The sequence below is a fragment of the Hevea brasiliensis genome, chromosome 15, assembly GCF_030052815.1.
Source record: "Hevea brasiliensis isolate MT/VB/25A 57/8 chromosome 15, ASM3005281v1, whole genome shotgun sequence".
Lineage (NCBI taxonomy): Eukaryota > Viridiplantae > Streptophyta > Magnoliopsida > Malpighiales > Euphorbiaceae > Hevea > Hevea brasiliensis.
The window spans coordinates 58,111,209-58,128,556 of NC_079507.1; the positions used below are offsets into that span (position 1 = coordinate 58,111,209).

The 17,348-nt window shown below is 33.2% G+C and overlaps 2 protein-coding genes across 2 annotated transcripts; both read right to left on the reverse strand.

Moving 5' to 3' along the window:
• Nucleotides 1-1,112: 1,112 nt before the first annotated feature.
• Nucleotides 1,113-8,753, reverse strand: LOC110635975 (phragmoplastin DRP1C). Its single transcript, XM_021785481.2, has 16 exons — nucleotides 8,316-8,753; nucleotides 8,017-8,080; nucleotides 7,457-7,564; nucleotides 6,650-6,751; nucleotides 6,268-6,318; nucleotides 6,064-6,125; nucleotides 5,292-5,382; nucleotides 5,113-5,177; nucleotides 4,820-5,014; nucleotides 4,565-4,684; nucleotides 4,404-4,474; nucleotides 3,456-3,681; nucleotides 2,754-2,804; nucleotides 2,210-2,462; nucleotides 1,735-1,874; nucleotides 1,113-1,531 (listed from the first exon to the last, which is right to left on the reverse strand). The coding sequence occupies exons 1-16, from the start codon at nucleotides 8,445-8,447 to the stop codon at nucleotides 1,406-1,408; spliced, it is 1,857 nt and encodes a 618-aa protein (XP_021641173.1). The 5' UTR covers nucleotides 8,448-8,753; the 3' UTR covers nucleotides 1,113-1,405.
• A 1,141-nt stretch (nucleotides 8,754-9,894) lies between these two features.
• Nucleotides 9,895-16,011, reverse strand: LOC110635957 (microtubule-associated protein 70-2). The gene is made up of 11 exons (XM_021785466.2): nucleotides 15,313-16,011; nucleotides 15,103-15,188; nucleotides 14,120-14,185; nucleotides 13,861-14,031; nucleotides 13,583-13,753; nucleotides 13,306-13,461; nucleotides 13,052-13,198; nucleotides 12,856-12,927; nucleotides 12,228-12,764; nucleotides 11,957-12,144; nucleotides 9,895-10,484 (listed from the first exon to the last, which is right to left on the reverse strand). Exons 1-11 carry the CDS (start codon nucleotides 15,551-15,553, stop codon nucleotides 10,445-10,447), a joined length of 1,875 nt encoding a protein of 624 aa, XP_021641158.2. The 5' UTR covers nucleotides 15,554-16,011; the 3' UTR covers nucleotides 9,895-10,444.
• Nucleotides 16,012-17,348: the final 1,337 nt, after the last annotated feature.

Genomic DNA, 17,348 nt, shown 5'->3' on the forward strand with positions numbered 1-17,348 from the left:
AAAATGAAAAATTTAAGGACACATAATAGAGAGAATACCTACTTATCGATTGGACGAACTATTATGATGAGGATTGGTATCAACGGCTAGTTATTTGCCTATTTTTAAACAACGGTGGATTTTTTTTATTTTTTTTTTATTTATTTTTTTTAAGAATAAACAACGATTGAAATTAGTTGCAAAAGAATTTTATAACTTAGCGATTGAGGTAACGGTCATATTATAAAATTATAAATATAAATTTTTTATTTTTATGAAAATTTGCTTTATTGTACAAATGAATTTTTTCTTTTAAATTATTTTTTTAGTAATAGTGAAATATGCAAGTATAAAATCATTATTTAATATTTATATATTTTAATTAATTATTTTAATAATTTTAATGATTTAATATATATTCATTCATATAAATTCATGCATATATTCAAATTTTAAAAATATAAATATATAAATATTCTGCTTTATTGTTTAATTATTAATAGGAATTTCTAATTATATTAAAGTTTATATTTTAATTTTATTTTTAATTATAAATTGATTGATATAGTTATAATAAATAAGAAAAGCTGGCTTATTTTGGATAAAGTAATTTAAAAGCTAATTTTTAGTCGATGACCATCAGAGAACAAAATCTCAACCAAACAGGCTAGTTAAATAACTGAATATATATATACTTTTAATTTTAATTTTTAACATTATCATTAAATTTATTTAATTATTTTAAAAAAATAAAAGAAAAAATAAAAAAAATACCGTGTGATTTTATACTTTGACATATAAGTTACCATAATTTAATTTTTATCAATTTAATATTCTATTTTCCTACGTTGACAATTGCGGTTTAAACTTTAAATTACTATTAAATAATGTTGACATGGTAATCATGTGAAACTGACATGGGAAATACATGAATGACACGTATTCGCTACATAAAAGTTATGTTTGTCATGTGTCACCACATCAACGCCACATATTTGCTAAGGATGAAAAACACAGATTTCAAATTGAAAAAAATTAAATCACGATTCCTAATATGTTAAAGCGCAAAATCACGTGATATTTTTTTTTTATATATCTTTCCAAAAATAAATTTAGAATAGCATTCCACAATCTAGACATCCAATTGCATTCCCAATCTATTCTATTAATAAAAAGAACCAAACATGCTCTAAACGCATTATGATCACTGTGTTATTTCAAGGAACAATTTGATATCCAATTAATATGGGCAAAAATCAATGAAAGAAATATATTACCATACCGTGCTTGTATACTTTATAGAGCTTAATCAATTATCAAACAAAAAAAAAAAAGGCAATCTGGTTGTCATCTAGCCTAAAAATTGGAAAAAGAAAAAGGAAACTAAAAATATGAATTTACTGAATCTTGTGAGGAAGTAACTCTATCATTTCCATGCCACTGAATCAATCTCATCCCTGGCTGACTTGTATAATTCAAGCCTTTTTGCTATGGCTGCTCTTTTTTCCATGAGTTGCGGATCCTCATCCAACATCGCACCAAGTCGCTCCTTCTGCAAAAAACCATGAAAATATTCGAAATCATTTTTTACGGAAAATAATCTTCCTTTTGCCAATCAACACAAGGAAATCAAGATTTAACCAACACAAACACAAAGCTCCTGTATGTCTTCAACATTGTTATAGTGATTGAAAGATTCAAATATGGAATGTCATCTGCAAATATCCAAGAATAATAAAATTCTTACGACTTTACCTCCCTTCTCCCAACTTGTGCGTAGAACTGATTGAGAAGAGATCTCTTAGCCTCTCGGACTTGACAATAAACTACGGCTTTGGGAATAGAATTCTTTAGTGTATCACAAACCATACCAATATAAGCATTGACATTTGATCCTGAAAGAAATTTTCCAATGCATGTCACAGTACTTATTAATCCAAGTACTACATAATAGCAGAAATTTGGATGTTATACATCTTGCATCTTGTGAAAGAAATCAAAGGATCCTGGAATTATATTCAGTACTATTAATACAAGAACCTAAACTATACGCAACAATGACACTCATTAGTGAGGAAGAACATAAATGAATTAAATTAATGAAATGATTATGGAGATGGTTACTAAGCAATACCACTAAGCTAAACAGATTGTTTATATAGATATATTTAAACATACGGAAAACAATTCGCCGGATTAAAGAATGTGAAGACAAGGGTGGATAGCATACCAATCTTCCTGAAATGATAATCAGCAAAACGGTCTGCATTTGGGCCTGATGCATTTGAATTTGAGTTTGAGTTTGTGTTTGTGTTCTTCTCCCCTTCAAGGTGAATCTTCCGGAAAAATTCCACTGTAAGATAGCTAGACTCCATGTCCACAAGCCTCAAAACTGTTCTTCTGCTTTCATCACGGAATCTTTCCAAAGCTTCATTTGCTGCAGCAGCAATGTCAGATTGAAGAGTTGGAAATCTCTTCAGCTCCTGGAATCACAATGAAGTACAATTGATACAAATTAAAGTAAGGTCATTATGTTTGGCATTATGAAATTTCTGGATGAAATTCGAGATGAAGAGAAAAACATGCATACAGCATACTCTCTGAACTAGTACCAGAATGATAAAAGTAATTTTGAACTCTTTTCAGAAGAAAACCTATTTCTGTTGATCTAACAAAGAATGAAACTTTGCAGTATGAAGGTATGTGATTCTTTGCAGAGAAAGAACTAGTAATATCTAAATGGAAAAGGCTATCTTCAATGAAAGATTGCTTACCTCTGTTTCAGCTATTGACTTCCTTACAAGTTCCTTCAGAATGAAGTGCACCTAAGGAAGGCAACATAAAACACTTATCTGTGAGAAAAATATATATAATAACGAATAATCATACATAATAATGCATGCAGAACGTCACTACAAGAGATCTCTGTTTTCTTATAAAACCATTTCCTCTACAATGAAAACAATAATGATAATAATATTGCAATACCATCCTTCTTTCCCATTCCTGAATAAATAAATAAAAATGTTCTTTCATATGTGCCCTTACAACATCCATGGATTATAACTAAATGTTCTACTTGTTATCACTTCTCGTGAAAAAGAAAAATGTTGAAGGATGAGTCCTTTCAATTATTGTCCAAACACAAAAGGTCTACAAGGGAAAGTACCCACAAAATCTCAAAGTAAATACTCATGAATAAGCAATAAAAAATGAGGATTCTTTAGCAGAAGCATTATTCATCACCAATGCTGTCAAAGCTGTTGAATCTGTCCCTGTTTAGGCATTCCATAAATGCAACGGAATGTAGAAGTATTCATCTAGACAATGGAATGTAATATCAAGAACATAAATAACAAGCTGGAAAAGAAAAAAATGCTGCACAGAACCAAGTACATTGAACACATATCAGCATAAAATACATTCACCCCAAACTTCAAAATCAGCAGGTACAGCTCAAGCAAGAAGAACATTACCGCATCCACAGAGGCTTCAGCTGGGCCTTTGAAGTAGCTTATAGATCCATCAATTAGCCTTCTATACCCTTGTTCTGGAGCAATTAAATGTGGCTGATAACCATCAGCTTCTGAAACAACTTTTTGCACATTTTTCAAAGAGAGATGACGATCAAAGGGAAGCTTTTTTAAAGCAGCCGGTAGTTGATGATCAAAGACCCCATATATTCGATCCCCACCAGGACGCCTGAAATTTATTTTTATTTTGATAAGAAAAGAATTTTTCCTGAGAAAATGAATGAGAGTACCAGCTGTGGAAGACAGGATCCTCCTAAAAAAAAAAAACTCTACAAGCAATTACAGACAAGAACATGAAAAACAAGCTAAAAAAGTAATAACCTCCAATCAAGGTTGATAACACTCAAAGAAAACCCCTAAAATAGAAACTTATCTCTCATCTACATAACAATTTCAAGGTCCAGAATAATGGTTTGTGCATGCAATCATGTGGGATTACAAAGGTAAAGGCTTTCCAGCAAGTATCTTTTATTCCTTGTTCATCTGTGGAAGAATTCTTGAGTTACAAAAGTAAAATTAGCTTCTTTCACGCTTTTATGAGTTCTAATCAATTTTTTGTTGCCTAAATTATCAAATTCCAAAGAAAAAAAAATTTAGTTTCCAACATCCAAATTCTAATGTTTTCTCCACTCGACCATATATGTAGGTCTGCTCCAAAATCATTGATTTTTCCAATATGGTATGGACACTAACACAGGGAAATTGATTCAGAAAGCGCAAAATATATATATATATATATATATATATAGTGAATGTTCATAATATGAATAAATTTCTGGTTTTTATTGAATTATTACTACAGTAAAAAAAAGAAAAAAAGACCAATTTAGAATTTTCAATGTAGTATACTTTCAACTGATTCTGGAGAAGAAAATGTATATTGTAAATTACCCTCCATCCAGGTGTTCCTTAAATACACGGTCAAAAGCACGACACAATTCTAGGATTGTGTAAAGTTGTGCCTGTGAAAAAAAGTAACATGCTTCCAGTAAGTCAAATAGGATCATTTTTGCAACTAAAGAAATAGAGTCCTCAAAATTCTCAATTTTTACCCCTGAGTCTACTGCAATAGGTCTGCCAATGCGGTCCAACTCAGCATTAAGCTCATCAATGGTCTTATTTATCAAAGCAATGATACTTGGTATCCGCTGTCTGATAACCGTCTCCAAATGCTGATTCGGGGAAAATACATGAAGCATAAGAACATCAGTATATGACAGGTGTCAAAATTCAGAGCTTCAGTGAAAATAACAACTTAGTATAAAGTAGTAGGGGCCTCTACATAAATTTGATGTGGATGAAAAGACCTTGGATAAAAGTTTGGCAAGATACTCTGCTCCCATTTTACTTGCCAAATGTCCATACTCAGGGCTTGTTTCAAAATATTCACGCTCCTTTCGACGGGCAGCAATCATGTCAACATTCTTGTTGATATCGGCTTGTGAACGATTAACAATACCAACCCAGGGATGTTGCAGCCTATATGCCCTTCCTTCAAGAACCTTAATCATTCATATAGAAAAATATCACATTTACAAATCATGCAAATAAACTGTAAGCTTTAGCAATTAATTCATCAGCAATAAAACACAGTCTGTACATCCAGAGCATTGGTTCCCTTGTCCATGAGATCAAGCTTCGTCAACACACCAAATGTCCTTTCACCTATGAACACCAAGTACAACAGAAATTTGCATCTCTGTCTATCAGCAATTAACCCAATACAACACTTGGGAAGGGAAATACTTTTAGCCATGGACAATCACAGATTTTTCTCACCTGAAGGATCAACTTCTCTGGCAAGTTTTATGGCATCCGAAGTGGCAATATCTTGATTGGCAGGAGAAATGGCCAATATAATGCAGTTGGGCTACCAAATGGGAAATATATAAGATGAAGTATATAAAAAAAAATATAAACAACTGCAAAACTAGTGTATCACATAAATCGTGATTTGACCTATAAAACCGAAATCGTTAATGAAATGAGACAAATAACCAAGAAGGCAATATGCACGTTGAAGGGTTAATACGAGTTAATACTCTAAGGAACCTTTTGAGTGAACAGAAACAAGGGATATACATTTGATAGTGGAGTATGTTGGATTAGCAGAAATTTTGTAGTGCTTGAAAGGAAATATAAAATGTACGATGGAAATTGACAAGGAAATCTCATATGCCCAAAATTACTCTTAACTAGTTAATCATTGACATAGACTAAAATTCAATTACTCTAGTATGGGCATAAAATTCTTCTAGCATGGACTTGGTAACTAAAATAGAAAATGAACCAATATGCTTCAGTGGTCAATCTCAACAAGTAGTTTATTCTTTCTTTTATCAACCCTGAATTCCCTGCTTCAATTATTGTCATTTTTTTGTTACTTGGTAGAAAGCTGTGAAGGAGTCTCTTGTACTAATTCATTTCAAGTTAATTAAGTATTGAAATGTTATTTGTTCCGCAAACACCTCATGTATATGAAAGGCATCTTCTTTCTTTGAACAGATTCAGTATCATTCATCAGTAATGCTATATATATATATATTCTCACCTTCTCAACGTAAGTACGGACCATATTTTCAATATCTTCAACTATACTCTCTGGCTGGCCCTCTGCAAAACCCAAATTAACATCATTGCACAAATAGACACGAGATTAAATCCATGTACAAAATAAATAAATGGAATTAGAATGGGAATAAAAAAAAGTTAAATACAATTTGCACTAGAAGATAAGGATTGCCATAATAGTTACCTACAGCAACCTTTGTCAACCCAGGAAGATCTATGAGGGTCAAGTTGACAACTGATAAACAAAAACCATTCAGTTAAGAGCCACAGAATCTGAATAAATATAAAGCTTTAAGAAATCAACAAATAATTAATTTTATAGTAAGTGAATGTATGGAACAGAATTAATAGTGTGAAACTAAGAAGGCAACAACATATAAAAGTACCATATAGAAAACTCATTAAAAGCTCTTCGTTTTTTAGGTTCTAAACATGATAATTAAAGTGAAATTCAAAATTAGCACATGCATCAGAAAAAAATTTTGAAACTTAAAATATATTACTGTAACTAGTCAGCTACATAACTTCATTGAGCATGCAACTGGGAAAGAAGTCTGGATACAAACCATTTGGAGAATATATACTCAGGTGAATTGGAATATTAGAGATTTGTTTTGACTTCCCAGTAATACGATCAGTTTCATCCGCAATCTCCTTACGCACAGCAGCTACATAAAAGAAAGAAAGCTCATTTTTTATTGGGAAATGTTGTAAAATGATTAAATAATGATTTTCAGTACATGAAAACATGACAAAGTACCTAATTGATGAATCAAACTTTCTCTGAGATTAACAGGTTAGAAAAGACAAGTCAAGGGAAAATGTCCAACAATTCAAAATTGAAAACGAGATGAACACAACTTCTAGGGAGGCTAGCCCCACTCTTGTTTTATGATCATTGCATATGACATGGTGCATTGAATTAGCAATACTTAATGATATAAAAAGGAAAAATTTCTACAATCATTTCCATATTTATATTTTAGTAACTGATACAAATTACTTCTCCAAATTGACAACAGTTATATTGCTCAAAAAGGACATTAAGATATCCTAACTCTAATACCATTTTATCAATATTTATTCACATTTTCTCAATGTAATTATCATAGATCACTGAATCATGGATAAAAAAAAAAGTCTCTTCAGACATAACATACTGCTTTTGGATAATTTTTTTGTATAAGTTTAAGGTTTTGAACCACAAACATAACCTAATCAAGTAATAAGTAGATGAACTATTGAACATTCCCAATGCCCAAAGCGGCAATTCAATTTTTGTTTGGTTTAGTTGAGAACAAGCAGACTTCTCATCATAATAAACCATATCTGGTACCACGTCATGATCTGAGGAAACAGTTTTCTGAGCCTACCAAAATCTGTAAACCTCTTCTTTGGTGCATGAAGAAATTCTGCATATTCAGATTTCCCATCCTCTATCTTATGAAGTTGCAACACCAATGGCCTCCGTGTAACAATACCTACAAGTGCAAAAGATTAAACTGATAATGAAGTAATGAAAAAGAAAAGGAAATTATTTGTTTGTCAACTGAAATACGGCATTGACTAGGTAATGGTGTTATGACATTGACTGGATAGTGGTGATCACTTAATTTTGAAAGGAATATATCATGACTCATGAGTTGCCTTAGCTCCATTTAACTGCTTAAATATTATAACACAAGTGGAAAAATTAAATTGTGTTCTTCAAATTTTATTTAGAACCAACAAGAACGAAAAACGTTACTCTATTGAGCTGCATTCATATACACGCAGCTTAATTCAGATAGCTTTTCATTTCCTTGTTAACCAAAGCACAACGACCGACATTTGATTATCTTTTATTTTCTTCCATTGGGACAAACATCAAATGAAAATGAAAACCAGCATTGTAATGCACAATCAAATAATTCACATTAAGACTGAGAATTACCAGATCCACGAGGCAAGAAATCTCTCCCCACCACGCTTTCCAACACTGAAGATTTCCCAGAACTCTGGATTTTCACGATAGAACAACAAATTTCAGCACATTAATCACAAAACCCGCAAATCCAAAAACAACGAGAAAATCAGCAAAATATCATTCCTAACGCAAACCCAGAAATCCAATCGAAAAATTGATCTATAAGAAAATAAGATTGAGATAGATATAAAATCCCCAGAAATTAAAAATATCAAGAATGCGTAATAAATGGAGAGAGAGAGAGAGAGAGAGAGAGAGAGAGAAACCTGGCCACCAACAACAGCAACAGAAGGAAGAGCTTCCCAGAGGGACATGCCTTCACCTCCATGATCGCCTAAGACAGTGCAAGCTCTTTGGATTCTGTTGACTAACCCGATCAAGCTCTCCATTGTGGCCATTTTTCAAACGGGATCTAATAAAAATGAAGAAAATGTTTATGTTGAGAGTACAAAAGCAAATGTGAGATGAGACGAAAGCCGATTTAGATCAAAGAAGGGAATGCAAGGATCAAGAAATTAATGGGTGCTTGGATCAGAAGAGAGAGGGAGATTGGTTTGGATGTGGACGTAGAATCTGAAACACAGAGAGAGTAAACGGCAAAAACGGTTTGGAGGAGAGTTGGCATTGATGCAATAGCAACAGGAGACAGGGAGGTTTTGATTTGAATATTTGTTAAAGTTTTGGCGTTAAAACGTGATATTTCCAATATTTTAGAGGGCAAATAAATTAATAAAGGATGCAAATCTGAAAAGGGAAAACTTGTGGAAAATAATGGAATTATTATTATTATTATTATTGTTATTATTTATCATTAGGCCTGTTTAGGACAAATAATAGAATAGAATCTACCGTGATGAAGCTTCTATTGATTTTTGTACTGATGTACCTACCTTCCAATGTCCATTGTAAAAGTGTCATTTTTTTTGAAATTTGTGTATGTTCAATCAAATGGCAAGGAAAAGACTCCTTGCAGATTCTGATGAGGGTTTTGTTTCCATCAGTGAAGTACCATGGAGAAAATATATAGATCTATGGCTGATTATATGTTTCAACATCTTAGATTTTTTTTTTAAATAATAATAATTTCATCCATTTAAAAAGAAATTAAGATGAATAAAAATAAAGATAGTTATTAGACATTGACTCGTTAACTCAGGCACAGATATCATATGGCTGTGCAAATGATCTTGCATATGCCCGTTAAAAAATTTGAATGGAGAAAAAGAGAAGAAATATATATAAATTGTTAGGAGGGCAGGCTACGGGCTAAAGCTTTTACTTTCGGTGAGATATTATTACATTGCCGGAGATAAACACAATCAATCATACGTGTATGTTCCAGCAATAGGATTATGGACGACTCTAAAGACCTGCCATTCTAAATTGGCTTAAAGTTGATAATTTAATTTAATTTATTTTTAACTTTTTTTTTATCTAAATTAATTTAAAAACTTTAATTTAAATTCAATTTAATTAAAATAATTAATTTTATTAATTTTTTTTTAACTTTAATAAAGAATTTACTAAATTATATTTTAATTTAATTCATAAATTTTAATTTTTAATTTTTAAATTAAATTAAACTTAAATTAAAATTTATCAATTAATTTAAATAAAAAGTTTAAAATATGTTAAACTAAACTTTCCAACAACTACAATGTTTCGAAATTGAACCTTTTACCATTCCAAATTTAATAAAGAAAATTCTTATCCATTTTAGATACCACATGTACAATAGATCTCACATACGTTCATTACTCTAATGTAAATATTCAAAGTATCCGTTCAATTTTCAGACGATAATTTTCTTGTCAGCAATCACCCACAAAATCACAAGAAAACAGATAGAACAAGTCAATCAGTCGGAGAAAGATTTATCACCAACAATAAAGTATAGATGAATAACACAACCACAAGATACTGTATTTTATCTGATTACAAAAATATTAACAAACCTGAACCTATAACAATCACACTAGCTGCAGAATACAAATATGAACTGCAAAATGGTAGACAACAGAAAACCCGATAAGCTACCTATACAGCCACACCACCACTGCCCACTCAAAAGAAAACCTGACAAAAGGTTAGCCCAAAGTCAATTTCTTCTCTTTCTCATCCGTTTTTTTTTTTTTTTCTTTTCTTTTGCTGATCTCTAAGCAGAGGAGTAACAATCCTATGTCAGAAGAATGCCAATTTCCATCCTTGAAAATGTTCTCTTCCTGAGTATAATTTTCTTTGCCAATTACAACGTGACGCACGGTCATTAGGCATGCAAGTTACCATCTTATAATCAATAACAGGAGAAAGGGAAAAATAAAAAAATATAAAAAGAACTAAAGAACAAGGCCGATGCTGATTTATGCCTCACTGATTATACAAGAGGAATTTACCGTCATTGTGTGTTGCGTGTTAACCCACCACGTGCCACATGTCTGCACAAATAGGAGTATCTGTCAGCTTTTGAAAGACTAATTCAGAAGGCAACTTATTTGGTGATGATAAAGAATATGAGCCTATGAAATGTACCAGAACAGAAAAGTTAAGCAGAAAAATTCCCAATGTTTTCATGCTCTTAAAGCATGTGCATGATCTAACAGAGCTAGGACCTAAAATCTCCACCTTCATCTTACTAGCTAGCATAACGTTACAGGACTGGTATCTCATAAAGTATAGTTTTGCCCCTTAAACATTTCCACCAATTTCCTTTTTCAACTAGTGGAACTTTTTGTGCTATTTTTATACGTGGACATTAATTACAAACTTGAATTTAAGGTAAATAAAAATTCAGATAAAAGCTTATGGCTACCGGTATACTGTAGCAATGGAACATAAATTCCTAATATTCATATTATCAACCAGAAACACAAGAACACAAACCAGAATGCAGTTGGCTGGTTGCCTTGTAGACAACTTATTTTATTTTCTCTCATCACAAATACTCTCAGCTGAATTGCTGATCTTCAGTGATAAAGAAGAAGATAACCTAAATGAATCAATCAGATCTTAATTCATTTTCTAGTTTCAAGACAACCTCAACCTCAAGGGGAGAGGTTGGGTAAACGGAAGCAGAGATCATAAACTAAAGCCCAGTTTCCTAAGTTTTCTAGCCATGGCATTGTTACAGGCAAGCAAAGAGAAACTAAACTCTTAAACACATTCAGCTCATTAGCTGGAAGTTTTGTCACTGCAGAAAGCTAAAGCAGCACCAAGCCTGTTCTACAGAAAAAGGCAAACAATGTGCTATCAGAATGATGAACCAGACACGGAAAGGATCAATTGTATTTATCATCTCCTTGATCCTTGTGAAGCAACTGCAACATCATGGGCTTTGCTTTTCTTTTGTGTTGGGATCAATTTTGTTCTTCCAGGTTCCATGAAGGATTTTCCTCAAGGACACCATAGCAAAGCCATTTCAAAGGTGAAGATAAAGCCTTGGGGGATGGTCTAGCAATTGTGAATTATATGGAGAAAACAATAAATGGATTGTGTTGGAGGAAGGAATTCTATCCACAAATTGATGGATAGGGTTGAAGATTTTTCAGTGTCGGATAGACATAATATAAAGTACAAAATTGTAAAATATAAAGTACAAAATTGTATTATACCAAGTATTAGCATATACTTACTATTATACACTAAGTAAGCATATAATACTATTAATGTAATAACTGCTAGTAAAAATTTGATAGCTTTGCTATTTTTGTACCATCTCCGCACAAAAGATTGTGCCCCTATTTTGGCACTACATGAATTATGCGTATTTGCTGATAGTTGTAAGTTATCATGCAGCTGATAATAAAACACAAGCCAATAGACATCATTCACATCATGTAACAAGTAGTTTAGTCCCCACTCTGAAGTATATATTTATAAAGAGAAGCAAGCAAAGTTCTAAAGCAAATACCTTCCAGCAAGCAACTGAGCAGTACTGACAGGCCCTTTTGAATTACCAAACCGCTTCGCCCTATTCTCATGTTCTTTCTCTACACGCATGGCAGCCACTTCCTTCTCCATAGCAGCTACTTCCCTTCTCATCTTCTTAGCCTCAACTTCCATTGCTTTAGTTAATGTTTCTACCTTCTTCGCTAACATCTGAGAAATCAATGATCAGACAAAATGATCAACCACATATACAAATAATTTAATTGTAATACAGATAGGAGAAGACTATCAACCTCAATTGCATCATCCTTATCTTTGAGGCTTTGATCTTTTTCATGACCAGCTTTCCTCAAAGCTATGACCTCTTTTTGCAGCAAATCATACAATACCACTGGAACACTATCCTCTGTCTCTGCTGCTGGGAACTCATTGGGCTTCTCATCAGGATTTCCTTTCCAAGAATTAGGTGCCTCAGCATCTTTGGTTCCATCACAAGGTTGGTTGAATGAACGATTGGTGCTGGTGCCATTTAGGAGCACCCGACTACCCCTATCCAGTGATCTTGTGCCTCCATCAAATGACTTTGATGTTCCTTTAGCATTCTTAAGCACTGAACTGGTACTAGAAGACAGGGAAGATCTCAGCTGAGATGTTGGCATTCTCTTGGACAAAAAGCCATTGGAGGTCAATCTTGAGATGTTATCAGCCCCACCAAGGGACTGACGTCGAGTAGGCCCATTGCTTACACTTCTTCCCTCTGGTGTACTCCTATTACTACTTGAACCTCTCAAGCTTCCTTCTAGCACTTTGAGCCTCAACTGATATTTCTCCTGAAAATTCCAAGATCATATTTTACTTTCATGAAAAGGAGAAACAACGCAGCAAATGGCAAATGTCCAGCTTACAAAATCACATAATTACTTTCAACTGTGCTTCAGACTTTGCAGCTCGCTCAGTAATAGCAAGCTTGTCACGAAGTTGCTGCATTTCTCCCTGTAAAAACAGTAGCATTTGAGTGTTACTTTTGAAAAAGATCAAGGACAAGAGACAATAGCCAACAATTTTAATCAAAGAAAGTAACTGCCAGAAAGAACTCAAGTTAAAGCTCAAAATTAACCTGCAAAAATCGGCGTTCTTCAAGCCATTGTTTGACAGGCATAACTTTGTCATTTGCATCTTTCCACTCATTTGCCACCACTGTGGCCACTCTGTTTGCGGTTACTTTTGCACGGGCCAGCTCCCTGTCAAGAGTTTTTCTTTCCTCCTGCAAAATAAGATAATACACAAACCATATTTAGGGCTTGCCCAGAGAGCATAGCAAGTCCATGAAATCCAGCAAGCCTGAGTGTTTCAATCTTTATTGCACATTACATTCATCTCCTGAACTTTCCGTTGGTAATCCCTCACAGCATTCGCTGCTGCACCACCAGCAAGAACTGCCTCTTCCAGTTCTCTTACAGTCTGGGTAAGCTTTTCAACCTCCGCAACCTTTTGTCTATGCATTTTGTCTAAAATTTTATTTTCTTCCTGGTACAAACAAGCAGTAAATATATTACTTATCCTAGTTGTATATACTAGGGACATAAAATATCCAAGTTCTGACAAACTTGAAAAGAGGAACATCGTCAAAGCTAGAATCTTAAAATACCTGACAAATTTCTATCTGTTTCATTAGCTCCTGGTTCTTATTTTGGAGATCATCCACCATAGAAGCCTTAGCCAATGCAACTTGAACAGTCCTCTCAGCTTCAAGTAAAGCTGCTTCTTTTGATTTTGTTAGACGATCCAATGCTTTGTTGTCATCTTGAAGCTTTGTGATCTGGAAGCAAAAAAAAGAATTTATTAATGAAACAGAATCATCAATCACCTAATATACAACATTTTTTATATAAAACCATCATAGTTAGCTCAACACACATAACATACCTCTTGACGAGCAAGCTTAAGCTCAGCCTCCAAAGGTGCAAGAATGGCTTCAATGGGAGGCATATCATCATCCTTCTGAGCAGCATGAACTCTACGAAGAGTTGCTTCAGCTGCAAACTGTGCTGCCATGGAAGCCTTCTTCTCATCATTGATTTTCTTGATTTCAAGATTCTGCAGTAAGAGTTTTAATTAATAAATATAGCAGTATAGCATCAATAGGCAAAATCAATTTAGTTATTGAAGAGGATCCAAACAATACTTTGCTTTCTAGAAGAGATTCTGCTAACTTGAGCTTTTCCTCCACCTTCGAGAGTTCTTCAGTGAGCTTCAGCAGGAAGGGAGAAAAGCAAACTCAGCAATATTCTAAACCACATAGTTGTCAAAATGAACGAAATGAATCAAAAGCGTATGATATTAAATAAAATACTGCATGCCAAAATTTAGACATTCCAAAAGACCCTCATGTTAAAATTGCCCGCGCGGGCGCGCACACATAAATAACCCTGTGAAACTTCTGTTCTGTGAGAATCAAAAGCCACAATAATATATCGAAATTACATCACAAAAAAAAACAACAAATTAGGAACTAATAATTATTAAGACTGAAAACCTTTCTTCTGTTCTTGCAAATAATCGAAATAGAATATGGGCCAATAGACAGGGGTATAAAAAAGGAGAAGAATAAACCAGGAGATAGTTCCTGGGAAATATCAATGCTGTTAGTTGTGATGGCTCATCACTAATACTGTAAGATTAACAAGCAATGATGATGAAGAAATAAAGAAAAAGGATCAGACAGCTGATTTGGGCAGTGTAGTTGTAGGGAATACCATCCCAACAATAACCAAAAAACAAGTCCCTATTCGTTTTCACCAACTTGGAGGAGCATTCATTTGTAATCGGTGCTGTTAACATTACATCGTAGACCGGTGCTAGGATCTACGTTTCCAACTAAGAGAAGAAAATTCATAGACAAGATCCTATAAGTCAAAAATGCCAAACTCAATCGACTTCAAAGCTTAACATTTAATCAAGAAGCATTAGCAATGATCAACCATAAGTTGATATCTAAGGGATAATCAAATTCACTTGCAAAGGGGGAAAGATTAACTCACGACTGCCAATGAAAGTGAAAATCATCGATCAATAACATAAAAAGGAGCCCGATTTGTAAATGGAAAACTCTCTAAAATGGGAAACCCTGGAAAAAACAGAGTAGAAGTAGAGAGAGAGAGAGATGACCTCTTCAACTGCCTTCTCTCTCAGTCGCTCAGAAAACCTCAATGCCTTGATCTCAGCTTGTGCTTCTCCTAACTCTCTGTCCTTATCTGCACCCAAATATCAGAAAAGGGAAAAATAAATAAATAAAAAATATCACGACGACGAAAATAAATCCAGCTCAAAACCCGGCGAAATAGAGCTAAAAACCATTAGATCGAACCACATTCAGACCTCTAACTTCATTCTCAAGCCGATTAAGCTCAACCTTAACCGGATCCGAGCCGTGCAGCAAAGTAATAATCTCATTATCAGCATCAAAGCTACGCCTAACCGATGTCCTCCGACGAGACGAACTCTTAGACCCTTCCTTAAACGATCCAGAAACAGCAAGCTGCTGAGCAGACGTTAAAGTAGCCACCGCAGCCCCATTAACATCGGCAGCCACCGTCCCGTCGCCGGAAAACTCCGCCATCTCCGATCTGATCCCTTCCTGGCCCACCTTATCCCTCACATCCAAATGCACCAAGATCAAATGCCAAACGCTTAAAATCAACACTCTACAAACCTACAAAACTACTAATCCAGGGATAGCAAAACAGAAACAGAAACAGAAACCGCTTCTTTTCTCTCTCTATTTCAGGCTGAAGAATCTGAAGATTGAAATGTAGATAGGAATATATAAAACCAAATCTGGTAATTGAAACAGTGGCTGTAACTAAGCAGCTACTACTTAACCACAGGGTGTAAAATGTGTAGATTACAGTTACAGAGAGAGAGAGAGAGAGAGAGAGAGAGCAAGTGAACTTTTGTTTGAGTGTTTTTGTTTTGTTTTTCTCTCTCTATCTAAATTCTAAAGATTGGGTTTTAAATCTGGCCTTTCTCTTACAGAGAAGAGAGGGAGAGAGAGAGAGAGAGAGATAGGAAAAAATAAGAGGGATTTGATTTTGGATTATTTAAAGCGAGAAAAATACGTGTTGTAGGAAGAGACGAGGCGCTTTGCTGTTAAGCAGTGACACTACTACTTAACTAGCCACTATATTATTGAGATAATTTTATTTAATTTATTTTTAAAATTTAATTATTGTTTTTCTTTTTAAATTTGCTTGGGTGGGGTGCGTATTGCGCCACATCACACTAACTTGTGATTTGCCTGAAAAAGGCCACAGAGATTGGGACATGCGTACAGCGCACGGCGGCGCGTTTTAGTAGTTTTCGTGTTGGATATGGCTTATAATGTGGAGGAAGGAAATATTTTTAGTTTTGAGTTCATTTATTGGTAAGTATTATTTGGAAAGTATGTTTTACGTACAAAATACTATAAATACTTATTATTATTAAAATGAGATCCTCGTTTAATATATTTTTATTAGCCAAAAGTAAAGGCAATTGTTCACTTTACAGAATGTATTAACTCAATATATGAATGTATAAAAAATCGTTCAATTAAAAAAATTACTTAATTTAAAAATTTAAATTTATAAATGAAAATTTTAAGAATAGATTTATATTTCTATTATAATTGTTTATTTGTTATATATACATATATGATATTTATATTTAAACACTTATTTCTATTATTAGCAAATTAAACTAAACATCCATGATAAATAAAAGTGTTTAAGTTACTTTAACAAATAAATTAAAGATAAAATTGCTTCATTTATATAAATGGTAACTTGTTTCTTTAAGTGAGTACAGAACTATGTACAACTATAGAATAACTCTCCAAAGACCCTCACTTTTTTTGTTGTTTTAGAATGATTTGGTGAAACTTCCCTTTTACAACAAAAATACTATCACTATTCATGAAAAAGAAAAAGCAGAAACACCCAATACAAAAGTAAGCAATGCTCAACTTCCATTCCAAAAACAACCCAAATAAGCCATGCTAATGATAAATATAAAGAATGAATATAAGATTTATGTAATTTAACCTTAAAATTTATGTTAATAAATAAAATAAGAAAAAAATTTTCAATTATAATAGAAAGAGCAAGATATAATTGTGCAAAATTTTCAATTTTTAATGTTAATATATTTTTTTCGAAATTCTCACAATATTATCATAATAGTTAGAAAAATATAATTTTTATATTAGTTTATATTGCAGGACATTAGAATACGAAATTTTTTAGATCGTATTACAGTTTGAATATATGAAAAATGTATCATCAAGACGTATATAAAATAATTTTTTTAATTAAAATTTTAATTCTCAAATAAGATGTTAATTATTAGTATCTAAACAAATGAAGTATTAATTATAT